General features: G+C 36.6%; 1 protein-coding gene across 1 annotated transcript in view; it reads left to right on the top strand.

Moving 5' to 3' along the window:
• Positions 1–17,040, top strand: part of CPS1 (carbamoyl-phosphate synthase 1) — a 128,591-nt gene that overhangs the window by 11,936 nt on the left and 99,615 nt on the right. The window contains 5 exon segments of the mRNA XM_030323767.1: positions 10,191–10,300; positions 14,018–14,121; positions 14,124–14,160; positions 15,404–15,494; positions 15,692–15,781. Of these exon segments, the coding sequence (XP_030179627.1) occupies positions 10,191–10,300; positions 14,018–14,121; positions 14,124–14,160; positions 15,404–15,494; positions 15,692–15,781 (432 nt within the window).

Below are 17,040 nucleotides of genomic sequence, written 5' to 3' on the forward strand. Positions count from 1 at the left end.
AAACAGTACACATGCATGCAGTGAGAGCACAGGTAAATCAGTGGTTAATTCTGACTTGGATCTTTGAGGGCATATCATGAGCAAGACTAGGAAGGATAAGCAGGGTGTAAGCAGACAGGGAGGGAGACATTTGTGCATAAAGGTCTAGAGAGTTGGGGAGTCTAAGGGATTACATATAGAGAACGGGCCAGGTGAGGGGACTCTGCATGTTTATTGCGGAGTTTGAAGATTAGTGCTATGTAATAGATGTTTACGAAAGATAGCCTTAAGGACACTGCATGAGACAGGTAGAAGCAGGCAGAGTTTGGAAGCAGGGGGAACAATTGGGAGGTAATAGAAAATGATGACAGGGATTTTCTCTTGGGTGGTGACAAAATATGATGTAATATGGAATTAATTATAGAGGCAAATAGATGGCTACCTCTGAGCTATTAATAGTCATTTTGAATTATCACATACTATACGATGTGGTGGAAGTATTTTATTTATTTTATTATTTTTTTGTAGTTAGAGTGCCAAATATGAGATCCATCCTCTTAACAGATTTTTTTAATGTTTATTTATTTATTTTGAGAGAGAGAGAGTGCTAACAGGGAAGGGGCAGACAAAGAGGGAAAGACAGAGAATCCTAAGGAGGCTCCTCACTGTCAGGGCAGAGCCAGACGCGGGGCTAGATCTCACAACCCTGAGAACATGACCTGAGCCAAAATCAAGAGTTGGACACTTAACTGACTGAGCCACCCAAGCGCCTCTTAACAAATTTTTAACTGTACAATACAGTTTTAGGGATAATGTACAGCAGATCATTAGAACTTATTCATCTTAAACATTTAAGACTTTGTTCAACATTTGTCTGTTGAATAGTAACTCCCATTTCCCCCTTCCCCCAGCCGCTGAAAAGGGACTTTCTGATTCTTTGGGTTTGATTATTTCAAATATCTTGTATAGGTGGAATCATACAGTATTTGTCTTTCTGTGACTTGTTTATTTCACTTAACATACTCTCCTCCAGGTCTATCCATGTTGCCATCTATGACAGGATCTCCTTCCTTTTTTATATATGAGTAATATTTCATTGTATGTATATGCTGCATTTTCTTTATCTACTCATCTGTTGATGTATACTTAGGTTTCTTCCATATCTTGGCTACTGTGGATAGTGCTGCAATGAACATGAGGTGCTAATATCTCTTTGAGATCCTGATTTCAATTCTTTGGGTAAATATTCTAAAGTAGGATTGCTGGATTTTATAGTAGCCCAGTTTGAACTTTTTGGAAAAATTTCCATACTATTTTCCATAGTGGCTGCATCATTCTGCATTCTAATTAATGGCAGAATTATTTTTCATTGCAGTAGTAATTATTTAAGTTTATTATCTAGCCTGTAAGACCAGATGTGATTCGAAAGTTGTTACTCCCAAGGGATGTTAGAAGAAGATGCCAAAGAGAGAGACACTGAAACGCCAACATCTTACTATTAGACTTAATATCTTTGGATCTGAAAGACATGTAAAACCAACCATTACCAGAAAAATTTTGAATTAGAAATCTACATTTTATAAAGGAGATCAACAAAAGTAAGACACATGAAATAACAATTCACAATGTGAATTAAAGCAAAAATATATCAAGTATAAAATGAAAAAAAATAGATGTTTATTATTTTCAGTATTAAAGTTTATAATTTTCAGTATTAAAGGAAACAATAGGAAGATGGGTGTAGAAGGGAGTGTATGCTTACATTTTTTTCTGTTTTACTGAATTCATTATTTAATCATTTAGTGGTACTCTGCTAAAGAGTTAGTAGATTATCTGACTAAAGTAATTTTACTGAAGTGTGAATAAAGCTTAATTATGATTTAATGGCTTTATAAAGAGGAATTGCTATACCCATTTACATCTCTAGTTGGTAGAATATGGAAGAGAAAATACTATGAAGGCAGGTGTTCTTTATTCCCTTAACTAGTCTCCCAGGAAATAAATCACATGGAATTAAAGACAGCTGTACATTGCCCATTGCTTCTTACCTTTGTGAGCAGTGCCTAAGAGGAATAGTTAAAATATGACTGGAGCAAAGCAGGAGTGCAATTTGCAAGCCAATTATGTTACAGAGAAACAAAAATACAACTAGGTAGCATCTTTGCCAGGTGATAGCTTTTCATTCATTCATTCATTCATTCATTCATTCAACTAATCAGTATTTGCTAGGTATTTACTACTGGTAAGGTTTTAGGGGTGATAATGATATCTTCTCTCAACCTCTATATTTAGAAACAATACAGAAATAAGACACAGTATTCAAACAGGTAGCAATCTGAATATCAGCTTTATTACTGTTAAAGCTGTTTAGAAAACAGGGCCTAGATCTGTAACCAGACTTCTCAGACCTCCTAGTCCCTGAGTCAAACGTATTCACTTACAACTGCAGCTCTCCCACCTTGATGTACAACTGAGAGTAGGCTTTTTGAAAAGAAACTTAAAAAGGGCTGAGCAAGTCTTGCTCAATTCCGTTTCGCAAAATCATCAACCATTCCTTCTAATTCTCCCTTGTAGACTCAGGGTTAAATGACCTTTTCAAAGTCTCTGAAAGTTAACTTCATGGGCCATGGTACGAATTCAGAGAGGTATAAAATGGTTTCTCCAATCATCCACTATGTGCCAGGCATTGTATTATATGCTGGTGATGCTGTGTTGGACAGATAAGGCGGGCTCTCTATCCTTGACGTTGTCTGGTGTTGCCTATAATCTTATTGGGGAAATTAGTCATATACTTGGATATGGGACAGTAAATTATAAGTGCCAATTTTTGTTTAGCCTTAATTTGGGAAGGGACAGGTTTTCCATTGCTTGTTTGTTTAATGCACAAAGATGATCAAGCTTGGGTTTCTAACAAGTGGTGGAATTTGGGTAAATAGGAAAAAGAGAGTGCACGGATGAGGGTGAGAAATTGGGCATACCTGAATCACGATGGCTCTTCAAGGCTTGGTTTTCTGACAGAGTCTCCAAAGGCATCTGTGGAACCGACCTTTAACACACAACAATTATTCACATTTACAAAACCCCAAACCCAAATTAAGTGAACAAAAAGCAAAAACAAAACAAAATGAAACAAAACAAACAAATAAACAAATAAAAACAGTGAAATCCATATTTTACCAGGAAGGGTATAGGGAGGGAAAGAGAAAGCCAAATGGTGAAAGGTGGGAGAGATGGTCAAAATTTCTCTCTCCAACCCAACCTCATTTATATTTGTATTACCTCTCCTTCCCTTACACTGAGCACAATTTTAAACAGTCCCTAATGGCTGTGCATGGACTAGAATGGATGGGGCCAGGGTAGAGGAAGTGATTGACCATAGTCTATGAATTTTTTTTCCCTAAAGTCTGTCCTCTCTATACTTAAAATAATTCCTCCCCTGGTTGAATGGAAAATTATACTCTACTCTTATCCTGAAATGCCTATAGTATCCATATTTATAATGGATAGTTATTTTGTCTTTCAAAATCTGTGATCTAAGCATTTGGCAAACCCAATGTAACTGACCTTATTGAAATGAGAGTCCCAGATAGATGCTTCTTATTCTGCTGTCCCTTGTTCTAAGGTTTCTCTCCTTGTTACCTTTAGTAGGCTAAAGGACTATACCTTTAGTTGGGTTGATAAATGACACTGAGTGGAGAAAAAGGATTGATTTACATTCGATTAACTAAAGCAGTTTAAATATCTCTTAACTGTTAAGCTGAAGACTGGTACAGATAAAACCCAAAACTTCTTTGTTATATTTCAGAAATTTATTGTGAATTTGGTTGAGTCAACATAAGTAAAAGTTTGTAACAACAACATTTAACTAATCATTTGACTTTGAGGTACTTAAATCTAAAATTAGTAAACTAAAAGTTAAGTTTTTTTACTGGCTATGATCTTGAGATTTGAAGAATATTATTGTAATTTCATATGCATTTAATTAGTGATGAAGAATTACAGTATAATGAAAATGAGTACTCAATTAAAATTAAGCCACTAAGTGGATCCTTTCACACATGGAATTTAATTTTCATGAAGGTTTTACTAAGAAAAGTTATTGGAATATTAGCTAAAGACGAAGAGGGGAAAAAGGAAAATGAAGAACTGTAAAGTCATGCCAAGAGAATTGAGACTTGTTCACCCAGGTCAACAACAACAACAAGAAAAAAGAAAAACATGGAAAAATCCAAAGTAGCCATCTGCAATTAATGCTCATACAAGTATTCACATTTAGAAGGATAATAGTTGTTTCCCATGTCTAGTGAGAGCAAACCAAACTAAAATCCTTCACAATTCCACCAAACAGGGTCAGATTCAACTCGCTTTAGAATTTATTGCTTGCTTGTATTGCTCTACAACGATTAACAAAGAGGCAAGAGCAAGTTAGACTTCAATTTCTAATTGAGCAAGGTGAATAATAATACATGTTTATTCAACTAACTTGGTGATCAAGGAGTAAATAGTTTTCAGTGTTCAAAATAACTTTTGATCCCTTTAAGTTCACCTTAGACCTTTTGCTTGAATTTGCTTCAGCAAATTCATATTTTTAATATCTGAGAATAATATGAGAAACATAAAATAATTTTTCTTCAAGATTCACTTGTATAAATTATCCTAAAGTTAAATAGAATAAAACAGTATTTTCTTCCCATACCACCAATATTGTAGAATATACTAGGTAAGGAGAGTTTTCTCATTCTGTGTCTATATTTACAAAGTGAAATAGGGAATGAAACAGTTTGTTAAGTAGTTCAAGCGCTTTCAGGCTCTTTCATGTGAAATGCCTAGTAAATTGATACAAATGATCTTTTGTTTTGAATTATCATGATATTTGTCTTAACTCAGCACAACATGGGTTTGTACACTTATATACCACATATTCAGCATGCATATCCGGGTATAACTAGCCACTGATTTTTCCTTTCCTCACCCTCTTTTCCCTCAACGCCACTCACATCTCTTTCCCAACACCATATCTCCACATTATTTTTTTTTGTTTCAAGTTTTTATTTAAATTCTATTTAGTTAGCATATAGAATATCTCCACATTATGAGACTAAAGGTGTTATAGAAAAGCATTCTTAGTTAAGCATATTGAAAAGGCAACTCAAAACAAGTACTTGCTTATTTTTAAATTCATACCTTGAACAAACTAAAAACTGAATAATAATGATAATAATAGTAATGATTTCCAATATTTTATTATGTTATTTTCTTCCGATTTATACTCAGTGAGTCTTTATTCATGCAGCAAAAATTAAACAGTTGTCTACTCTGGGCCAGGCACTGATGTTGTCTTTAGATCAACTACTAATGATGTTGGCTACTTCTTTCCAGTGAACGAAGCTGACCTAATACTCTGCCCACATGAAGTTTGTTTTCTAGTGGGATGAAGTAGATAATCAATAAGATGCTGGATAATATGTTAGGAGGTAATGACTGCTATAAAGGAAGGAAAGACTAAACAGAGCACTGGGGGCTATAGTGTAATTTTAAATAGAACGGTAAAGGTAGGTCTCGCCAAGAGCATGGATGACATTTGAACAGACTTGAAGGAGTCCTTACATTTTGGACTTTGCATTCAAACTTTGACATGAATTTCTTTCATAAAATTTTAACTTTTTTAATGCTTATTTATTTATTTTGAGAGAGAAAGTGAGCAAGAGACAGAGAGAGAGTGGAGGAAGGGTAGAGAGAGAAAGGGGAGAAAGAATCTCAAGCAGGCTCCATGCCATCAGTGCAGGACCCAAAGTAGGGCTGGATCTCATGAACTGAGCCGAAATGAACTGAGATCAGGACCTGAGCCAAAATCAACTCAGATGCTTGGGGCACGTGGGTGACTCGATCGGTTAAGCGTCTGACTTTGGCTCAGGTTTGTGAATTGGAACCCTGCATCAGGCTCTGTGCTGACAGCTCAGAGCCTAGAGCCTGCTTTGGATTCTGTGTCTCTCTCTCTCTGCCCCTTCCCTGCTTGTGCTCTGTTTCTCTGTCTCCTCTCAAAAATAAATAAACATTCAAAATAAAAAAATAGTCGTATGCTTAACTGTCTGAACCACCCAGGCACCTCTGTAAAATTTTAATTTTTATTACTTAAAGCATAGATGGAAAAGGAAGCGTGAATTCTTGTATTAAGGAGACATTTTCTGAAGGAAAGGATATTTTATGTATCTTTGTATCTCTAGGTGCATCAATGCTATTCTTTTTGAGGTTCTTCTTTGTAGAAAGAAGTGCTTCATGCACATATCTAGTCCTTTTGTTAGAGGGGATGCCTGGGGACATTTGTCCATGTATTTCCAGAGACTAGGGTAGGACTTGGCACATGGTAGGAGCTCGATGACGTTTTGAACGGAATGTCTAAATGCTTTTACTGGCATATACATTTTATTAAACACACAGAGACCATGTTGTGATAGAGGTCATTTGCTTAGTAGAATTCATATTTATTTATACTTGGTTACTATTACTGACATTCTATGAGTGTATAGGCTTCTCTTCAATAAGGTTTCCTTTGTACTTTTAGCATTCAAAGTATTAAAGTGCTCTGGCAGTAAGCACTTAAATTATCACTTAATGTTACCATCTAATTTCTAGGCTACGGACATCTTTCTACTAGGACTGAGGCTACTAAAATATTGTATAATGGTAACAAGGTGATTTCTTTTGGACTCATTGGAATGAAATAGCATTTGGGGAACTATTAGCTAGAAGAGGGGATTCCAAATAATAGCTCTTTGTTCAGAGTTCCTCTATCAATTCATAGATAAGTCAATTGGCACTCATCATTTAGACTCATCAGAGGCCCATGTAGTTAAGTGGAATATAAAGGGTACTATAGGCAATAAACAGAAGCCTTGTAACAATGTAATGTGTAGTGACAAAGAGGATTGGAAGATCTATAAAAGCTGCCAAAAAGAACAAAAAATATAATTAAAGGATCAAAAAGACATATTGAACAGAATCTCAGGGACTATTTCGGGCAACAGTAAATGTCTCCTCAAATATATCTTTAAAAGACTGAAAGCAAAGTAGGAAACCAGTCCCATGGAGAGAGAAAGAAAAATACCACATAGATTTGTAGGAGCAGGCTAGCAGGAGTTGGATTTGCTTATGTTAATTTTTACCTTTCTTTAAAATAATTAGATGGTGCCTAACCTAGAGATCAGAAAATTTAAAACTCTTAGATGAGAAGAGAAAAGAAAGAAAAATGAAAACAGAGATGATATTTTAGGCAGGTGGGGCTTAGAGTAGGATAGATAAACTGGTGTATAGAAAACAGTGGAAATTTGTAGTTGGCCCTCATTTTGCCAACTAAGTTTATTATAAGTTCTATCAAAGTTATTTATCGTTTAGGAAAATGTTTGCTTCCCTCCTTCCATTTTGTGAAAGCATGTAGGTTACACATGACTTCCTGAAGAACAGAAAATATTTTTAGTAGAAGACTTTTTTTTTTGACAGTGAATTTTCATTACTTGGACCAAAGAGTTTCGCCTAGTGAAATATGTCAGAGATATGTGGGAAGTTTTCCCATTAAAAATACCCTACTGAGAACTTATCACCATAGACATTTGATTAGCTTGTAATAATTTAGCGCTCTTACTTCCTAAAATCCTCCACCTGGGTCTTGAGTTGTAAATAAACAATAGTTGACAAATTGAAATTAAATGCGAGATAAGAGAATCATGCTGTTAGAAAAAGTGACATACAGAGTTGACTTCCTGTGTATAGAAGCAGAATCCAGAACTTGTATGGAAGTCCTGTCATCACTCATATTACGTTAATTACTCATTGTGGTTTCCTTTGTGCTCAGTAATTCCAAAAGCTTTTTAGTTTAGTTGCTGAGAAGATAAACGATAACTATTCAAAGGTAAAGTGTGAAGCTTGAGATCTCGAACACTGGTTCCAAGACTGTACATAAACAAAAACTTATCTCAAAGGTAATTTTTACGCCAAGTAAAGGGCAAAATTCTTTTGGCTAACTTTGCCTATGGACACACACACACACACTCATAGTCAGAAACACATATAAGATGTGCAGACAGCATTTTGTCCACATTTCTCAGAAATATGTGTTTTCAATCCATGCATAGTACCTCCAATTAAAAACAAGAACTTTCTGGTTGAGAGAAATACCTTAAATATGTCTATTTTATTTTATTTTATTGAGAGAGGAAAAGAGAGAGAGAGCAGGGGAGGGGTAGAGGAGAGAAAGAATCTTTTTTTAAAGAAAATTCTTTTTTTAAAAAATATTGTTAAAGTTAATATATTTATTTATTTTGAAAGAGAGGGAGGGAGGGAGGGGAGAGAGAGAGAGAGAGAGAGAGAGAGAGAGAGAGAGAGAGAGAGAGAGAGAATCCCAAGCAGGCTCCATACTGTCAGCACAGAGCCCCATGCAGGACCTGATCCCAGGGTCTGTGAGATCATGACCCAAGCAGAAATTAAGAGTTAGCTGCTTAACTGACTGAGCCACCAAGGTGCCCCAAACATATCAATTTTAATAGGAAATACTAAAATATTTTGCTTGCAAATATTTTGTGTGTATGCATACCCATACATAAATAATATTTAGGCACAGGGTATATTGGTTTAAAGATGATCAAACACTACTTTATACAAAGAGCATCATTCCAATGGCCAGAGATTTGTGGACTTTGTACCTAAAAGACACATTGTATTTCTACAGAGAAGACTTCTATAGAAAAATAATCAGGGTTTTCCATTTTAGCACTTGAATAACTGAGTGCCTGTTGCAAAGTTAGAGGAATGTAGTAACAGAGGTCTGGAAATCACTTACTGAGTTTCAGCTATATACCAGGTTGGTGTGTGTGTGTGCGTGGGGGGGGGGGTGGGTGTGGATGGCAGGGTGCAAAAGGGTTAGACACTATGAGTCCAGTCCTAAAAATGTAAGAGAAATCAAGTAGAGAATTCATGTTTCTCTTTAATGGCCACACTTAATCTTTGCAGAAGGACCTGCACACTGATCTCCCTTACTTCATCAATTTCAACTCATGGCTGAATTTGTTTCATATCTCTACCCATTTGCCCTAACCCCTGAATATTTTGAAGGAAATTATTTTATCCTTAAGTATTTCAGTGTATATCTTAAGAAAAACACTCTTAAATATAAGCATAATGCCATCTTCAATCTTAAAAATTTATGCTAAAAATTAATCAAATTTCCTCAATTCTTGCAGAGATGTTTTTCCTCATCTTATTTTCTAAAACCATGTTTCACTTATTTTGTCCTGTAGTTTCTTACAGAGTCTATATTTTGAATTGCAAAGTACAGTTTAACACATTTCTCTCTTCCCTGAATTTTATGGAAATTGAGATTTGGCCTAAATTGTTTCAACAATAGAATTTAGGGTTTTTGAAGAGTGGCCAATGTCTGCTTCTTAGATAAGTTTCTCTCATTGTCTGTCTTCTTAGCCAAGAATTTACAGAAGCTAGTTCAAAGATTAGCATGGTGAAGTTACCAAATTCAGAATGCCTTGGACTCTAAAAAGAGAACCAGACATGGATATCATTAACTCTACTAAAAAATATAATGTGATCTATTTTTAGATGTTTCATAGTGCTTGCTTCTGTGTCAGTACTAATAGAGCGATAAGGTTTCAGCTTCTTTATGACCATAAAGCTAGTGTGGAGGGGCAGGCCTTGGGAGCACGAAATCAAATACAAGAGTTCTCTGGAACACAATTTGATGGATAATCTTGAAGATTCCTTCTAGCTCTAAACCTCAGAGTGATGATGAGCTGTCTGGTACAATACGCAATGTTTCTGCAAACTCATGAACTTCCCTTAAAGCTATACTTGAGCATAGCTATGAAATATTAAGGGGATAAAAGATAGACACATAGCATTTCAGCTCAACTGAAATATTTTTGGATTGTCAGTAACTCTACAAGTAGATTCGGAATATACAATGTATCAACATGCTGCAGTTCCTCTTTCAAGCAAAACAAAATAAAACACCTTCCAGTGACAAGAGCCACAGGTTTGAAGAAAAGTGACAAGGAACAGGAGCACAACTCCAAATATAGGCAGTACGGTTTCATCAAATGTACTGTACATTTATTTAATACATTTGCATATTGTATCTTTGGATATTTTTCAACTAGTTGTGCCTCGTGCTTTGTATTCTGCTAAGATTCGTGAATCTGTTCCTTTAGGCACAGACAGCACACATTGTCCTGGAAGATGGAACAAAGATGAAAGGCTACTCCTTTGGCCATCCATCCTCTGTTGCTGGTGAAGTGGTTTTTAATACTGGCCTAGCAGGGTGAGTAATGCTCGTGTGCCAAGGTTTTATTCTTCCTTTATGCAGAGGAATAACGAGATGATCTTACTCATGGTGGTAGGTTGAAATCGTCACATTGTGCTAAGATTGCATGTTGTCCTGACATCACACTGCGCCTGTATGTTGTCTAGTCTAGCCATCCCGGAAAGAAGGCAGAGACACAAACTCCTCCCTGCTGCTGTAAATGAAAGAGAACATGGACCCTGGTATTACCCTGGAAATAAGGAATACAAGTAATTCTAGAAAACTAGGGTCCGAGGTGACAGGTTCTATTAGATTAGTAAGCGGCTTCTGCAAGGAAAGGTATGGAGCAAGGAAAAGGATGGGTATCTCATTCTAGTGTCATTCCTTCAGTGAAGTTAAGAATCAGATTTGCACATCTAATATGAACTACTGTAAGGAGCTGAGGCAGTTCTTAGATATTCTATGTAAATTCACACTGTAATAAGAAAGGCGAAATAACAGGTACATTTATTTTCTTGAAGCAATCAAAAGGAGAGCAGGTTCATGGATCTGACATTTTCAAAATTGTCAACTGAAACCCAACTTAGTATTTAAGATCTGCTAATAGATATACAGCAACAAAGATAAGAGCTGCTACAGAAATCACGTAGCTGTTCTTATCTAGCCAACAAATATTTGTTCATCTGGGAACCAGGAGGCTGAAGTTCTTGTATAAACTTCAATGACAACTGGTTATACAATATTGAGAAAATCCCTTAACCCCTCTGAATCATAGTTTCCACATACAAAAATGAGGATGCTGGATTAGATAGTAATTTATACTTGGGATTAAAAAAAAAACATATGAGTTCTTTAAAAAATATGACCGGATGGTTTCAAGAGGTTTCCATTAGAGACTCGGTGGACTAAACTTCTATAGCATAGAATATTTAATACATTCTTTGGGAAAATTCAGTTAACCTTATAAAGACACGGACACATTGAGTTAATGGATATTGAGATTATCCACTGGCCAAACTTCCATTATACTATTAACATATATTCTTCTCTAAACTCTTGGCTCTCCGTTTGAAATAAAGAATATTAGATGGGTTTTAAAATAGTTCCACTGGTGAGAACATTAAATTACAGTGTATGAAAGCTGTTTGCAAAGTTTTGCTTCACCAGGCAATTATTTAAGCTTTTCGACAGCACTAATTACTAGCTGTGTTAATATACCTGCCAACAGACAACTGTTTAATATAGATCAGAATGATGGAGGGCACTAGAGTTTTCTTCTCTGTGATAGATTATGGGTAATAAATCTTGTCACATCACAAAAGTCAAACAGGACCTGATGGATTAATTTGCTTCTAATGCTGCAGTTCTCTAGGACAAGCTGTATTTATTCATTTACTGGAGAGAGTATTGTAAGCATATGTTTAAAGGGAATGGCCAGTTCTTTTATGGAGAGAAAGAAGAAAGGGAAGTAAAATTAAATTAATTAAAGATGTTTCTGATGTAAGAAAAGGCATTCATTAGTAGATTAGTCCACGGACCCTATTTTCCATTGAGAACTGTTGTTTTCATTCATTGTGTGGCTCACTCAGTAAGGTGGTTGGTAATTAAAGGTGTTATTTTGTTTTTCATCTTCAAGAAATGCATTTTTATTGTGTGTAAGCCTTGGTTAAAAAATTGGCAGTTCCTGACAGGTGAAAGGCATCTGAGAAATTAGCTGATGGAGGTGTGGATAAGTATGAGAGCACCTAGTCACCTAAGGGTTTGCTGAGCTGAAAGACTAAGTGTTCTATTGACAAAAGTAGTTCTGGGAGGAGCTTGTCTGGATGGGGTTGAAGAATTTATGTTGACTACTTCCTGTGTTGAACTGTATTGGTTTCAAGGTTGTTGATTCTGTCCCCCTTAGCACTTACATTCATTTTCACTAATAATCTACAAGAAAGATTTGGTTTAACTCATTCTACAGAAAGTGAAAATGCGAGAAGGGGGCCACACTTGCAATAGATTCCAGTGCATGGAATAGTTATAGATAACACCTGGTATTTACTGGAATAATGTTCCTTACTACTAAGAATAAGAGTGATATATAAGCATATATATGTATATACATATATAATAAAAATGAGAGTATATGTGTTTTTATTTATTATTTTGAGAGAGAGCCATAGAGACAGGGGAGGGGCAGAGAGAGAGAGGGAGACACAGAGTCCAAAGCAGGCTCCAGGCTCTGAGCTGTCGGCACAGAGCCCGACATGGGGGCCTAACCCACAAACCGTGAGATCACGGCCTGAGCTGAAGTCAGACGCTTAACCGACTGAGCCACCAGGCGCCCTAGAATTTATGTGTTTATTAATTTTCAAATGAAGACCTAATGCATTCCTCCCTAATTCCACATCAGTACTTTAAATTAGTTGTTTGGAGTCTTTTGATTTAGAAGTCAGAAGTGCTTGAGGTCAATTTTTGTGGGGTTGATTTTCTTTTCTAAGTTGATAATAACTCCAAGTTATATACCTTTTTCTAAAGCTATGTTAAAAATCAACTTCATTGAGTAATTCTTTCATAGAATACATGTAATCTTTTTTTTCCCTTTCTCCGGACTTTAAATAAAAACCTACTACATTTATGTTATTAATTCTGGTATAGATATTAATTCATTCATTTTAAATGTTCAGTGAATTTTAATAAACTATATACCCATGCAGCCACCATTGATGTAATAAGGATTCTCTTCAGTTTCCTAAATGATATTTTTTAAAAAACTTAAAAATATTTGACAGTTAATATTTTGGTGATATTGGCCCTAACAGTAAATATTAGTTTGGACTCATGTCTGGTAGACAAGTGGAAACTTCAGGATATCTGCAAACTTTAAATAGAACAATATTTAAAAAATGAAGACTCTACGGGGCGTCTGGGTGGCTCAGTCGGTTAAACGTCTGACTCTTGGTTTCGACTCAGGTCATGATCTCACCATTCGTGAGTTCGAGCCCTATGTGGGGCTCTGCACTGACAGTGTGGAACCTGCTTGGGTTTCTTTCTCTCTCTCTGCCCCTTCTGCTTGTGTGCATGCACTCTCTCTCTCTCTCTCAAATAAATAAACTTAAAAAAATATTAAAAAACAATGAAGACCCTGTGAAGGAAATTGTAAGGAATTAAAATTTTAAGAAATTGAGGGAATGAAAATTATGAGAATGGCCTTAGTACTTAAGAGTCCTTTGTTTTAAAAGCAAATCAGACCCAAAGTACAGAGAACAAACTATAACGGTTGCCAGAAAGAGGGGTGGGGGAAGGGCAAAGTGGGTAAAGGAGAGTGGAAAGTACAGGCTTCCAGTTATAGAATAAATAAGTCACAGGAATAATGGGTACCACATAGGGAATATGTCAGTGATACCGTAATAGCCTTGTGTCCATGACAGATGGTAGCTACACTTGTGAGCAAGCAAACACTAGAGACGCTGAATTACTATTTGTAGGCCTAAAATTAACGGAACAACTGTGTGTCAACTATACTCAATGAAAATAAAAAAAAAAAAAGATATCAGTTTGTCTTTCAGAGCAGTCATATCTGGGATACAAGTTTCATCTTCTAGATTTTCTAAAATGCTAGAAGCGGTTACAGGAGTTTAATCTCATGTTCTGTCTTTTCAAGGGGTGCAATATTAAGAAGCATGTATGGAGGTTGTAGTTTGTAGTATACGTGCATTTTTTTGTTGGTAATTTTTGACCGTGTTTACTCAGGTACCCAGAAGCACTTACTGACCCTGCCTACAAGGACAGATTCTCACCATGTGCCAATCCCATTATTGGGAATGGTGGAGCCCCTGACACTACTGCCCTGGATGAACTGGACTCAGCAAATATTTGGAGTCTGATGGAATTAGGTAGTGGCCAGCGACGACTATTTAAAAAGTCTCATCTGGGGGTGTCTGCCTGGCTCGGTCCGCTAGAGCATGCGACTCTTGATCTCAGGGTCGTGAGTTTTGAGCCCCATGTTGGATTGGAGTCCTACTCTAAAAAAAACAAGAAGTCTTGGAGCCTGAGTGGCTCAATAGGTTAGCATCTGACTTCAGCTCAGGTCATGATCTCACATTGGTGGAGTTCAAGCCCCGCGTCAGCTGCTGGTGCTGACAGCTTGGAGTCGAGCCCTGTTTCAGATTCCGTGTTTCCCTCTCTCTTTGTCCCTCCCCTGCTCACTCTCACTCTGTCTCTCTCAAAATAAATAAACATAAGGGGCACCCGGGTGGCTCAGTCGGTTAAGTGTCCGACTTCGGCTCAGGTTGTGATCTCATGGTCTGTGAGTTCGAGCCCCGCGTCGGGCTCTGTGCTGACATCTTAGAGCCTGGAGCCTGCTTCAGATTCTGTGTCTCCCTCTCTCTCTGCCCCTCCCCCACTCATGCTCTGTCTCTCTCTGTCTCAGAAATAAATAACATTTAAAATATGAATAAAATAAGTAAATAAACATAAAAAAAGAAGAAGTCTCAACTGAAGGGGGATGTTGATTTATTTTTAAGATCTAGGGTGGGCAAAGTTTCTCAAGTTTCTCTCTAATACTGTAGTACAAACCATTAAATTCATGTTCTCAACCTTATTCCCATGTATATGAAATAATTTTTAACATTACATATTTTGAATTTCATTTTTCATGACACTTTGCATTTGTTCTTAATGCCTTGGATGAACTTGGCTTAATTTGGAAAGATGTTGTTATGAGTCTAAATGACAACTATGCTGCAAGAAATAGTGATGAATTACCCTTTAAAAGATCCTTGGTAATCAACTCTGTATCAACTATTTGCTTTTTAATCTTATCTTATTTAGAGGATGAATAAAAGATAACTTGTATGCCATTTTAAAAGTAACACATTAAGATTTCCTAATCAAAATAAATTTGGATAATATTAGGAATGTGGACCATATAAACAATTAAAAACGTGTACTCCAAATTAATCACTCTATGTTTTCATTCTTTTTTGTTTTTTTTGCCACTCTATTTTTGAATGACTTGGACTGATCATTTAGATTAATTCTATTTCTCACAATTTTCCCCGTATTTCTCAGTCTCCTTTAAATGTAGCCAAAAATTATTTATTCTTCATGTACATTAAACAAATGATTATTAACTAGATTATTGACAAATTCCATGGAGAAAGGTACCAGGGTGCTGAGAAGTCGGGGACAGGAGTTAGCAACTGGGCTAAGACTTTTCTTCAACATGGTAATTAAGGCAACAGTGGTATATTTTAAGAGAAAAATGTTGATCCTGTTCCTTTTCCTTCAAGTCCCAAGGATTTTAAGCCTTGTATCAATGGATATAATAAACCTTTTTAAAAAAATGCAAACTGACTGTTATGACAAATCACAAGAATTGTGTAATATTTCGTGGTCACGCCTTTCAAACAACTCTGTTTCTAGGTTGCAGGTTTGCTGGTTCTGAACTATAGCAATGACTACCACCACTGGCTGGCTAACAAGAGTCTTGGGCAGTGGCTACAAGAAGAAAAGGTGAGAAATACGCAGGCTGCACTGCCTGGACTAATTCTCTCTCTCTCTCTCTCTCTCTCTCTCTCTCTCTCTCTCTCTCGGACCAATTCTCTTCTAAACCCTGAGGACCACATATTTTTAGTGTAATCCACTAGGTGGCACATGCTTGGTAGCACTTCTCTTTGAGGAAAGGGGCTAGAGAAAATTTTAGAATTTTCTATATTCTTGAGCCACTTAATTTTCCCATCCCCTTTTACCCAGGACCACGGTATGTATTTCTGTAATGGCTTTTAGTACCAGCCTTACCATCAACTAGCTGTGTGATTTTGTGCAGGTCGTGTAACCATACCACACTTTCTAAACCTTTAACTCTTATGAGAGCATAAACAGATTGCTGTTAAGTTTCTTTTAGCTTAAACGTTGTGACTCTATGACGCATAATTAGATTAATCTTATTTGAAGTAGTACGTGAAAAGGGTTAAAAACGTTATCTTATACTTTCCTTAGTTTAAGTATTATTTTGTAATAAAGTAACAGGATTCTCCTGGTTTGAATGTTAGATGTACTTAAAGTTAAGGGACCCGCTATATTTGGCTTCATCTCCAGTGTTGCTGGAGCTGCTTTTTGTTGGATTGGTGCGGGGCCCGTAACTGGCAGAATATGATTCCGAGAAAGCTCTGCCATGCCAATGAGCATCTGTGTATTGGGGCTAAATGTTGCTCCTTTCTGAGAAATCAAGAAATCTTAATTGTGGCTTCCTGGTCTCATTCTTTCTAGATTTTGAAAGGGAGAAGAAAGCATTTATGTCATCCCCTGAATTACTACTATTTTATTCTGCAACCATTATCTGAATTTACTTCCCTTACCCAGACAACTAATTTTGTAATGGTCATTGAGGAGACCCTCGCTCTAGTGTTTCCTTTGTGTCATGAGGGAACTGACATGACAGCTGCTCTGCCTAGGAACTAACAGTTTGAGCAAGAACTTAATTCATGACTTGTTATTTGTTTTTAAAAATGTGCTTGAATAGGGGCGCCTGGGTGACTCAGCTGGTTAAGCCTCCGACCCTTAATTTTGGCTCAGGTCCAGATCTCAAAGTTGGTGAGATCTTGCCCTTTGTGGGGCTATGTACTGACAGCATAGGGCATGCTTGGGATTCTCTCTCCCCCTTTCTCTCTGCCCCTCTCTCAAAGTAAATAAATATACATTAAAAATTTTAAAAAAACGCACTTTGAATAGAGTAGAAGAGGGTCTAAGAGAGTAATCAGTTCACCTCCTTC

Source organism: Lynx canadensis, chromosome C1 (assembly GCF_007474595.2).
Source record: "Lynx canadensis isolate LIC74 chromosome C1, mLynCan4.pri.v2, whole genome shotgun sequence".
Taxonomy (NCBI): Eukaryota; Metazoa; Chordata; class Mammalia; order Carnivora; family Felidae; genus Lynx; species Lynx canadensis.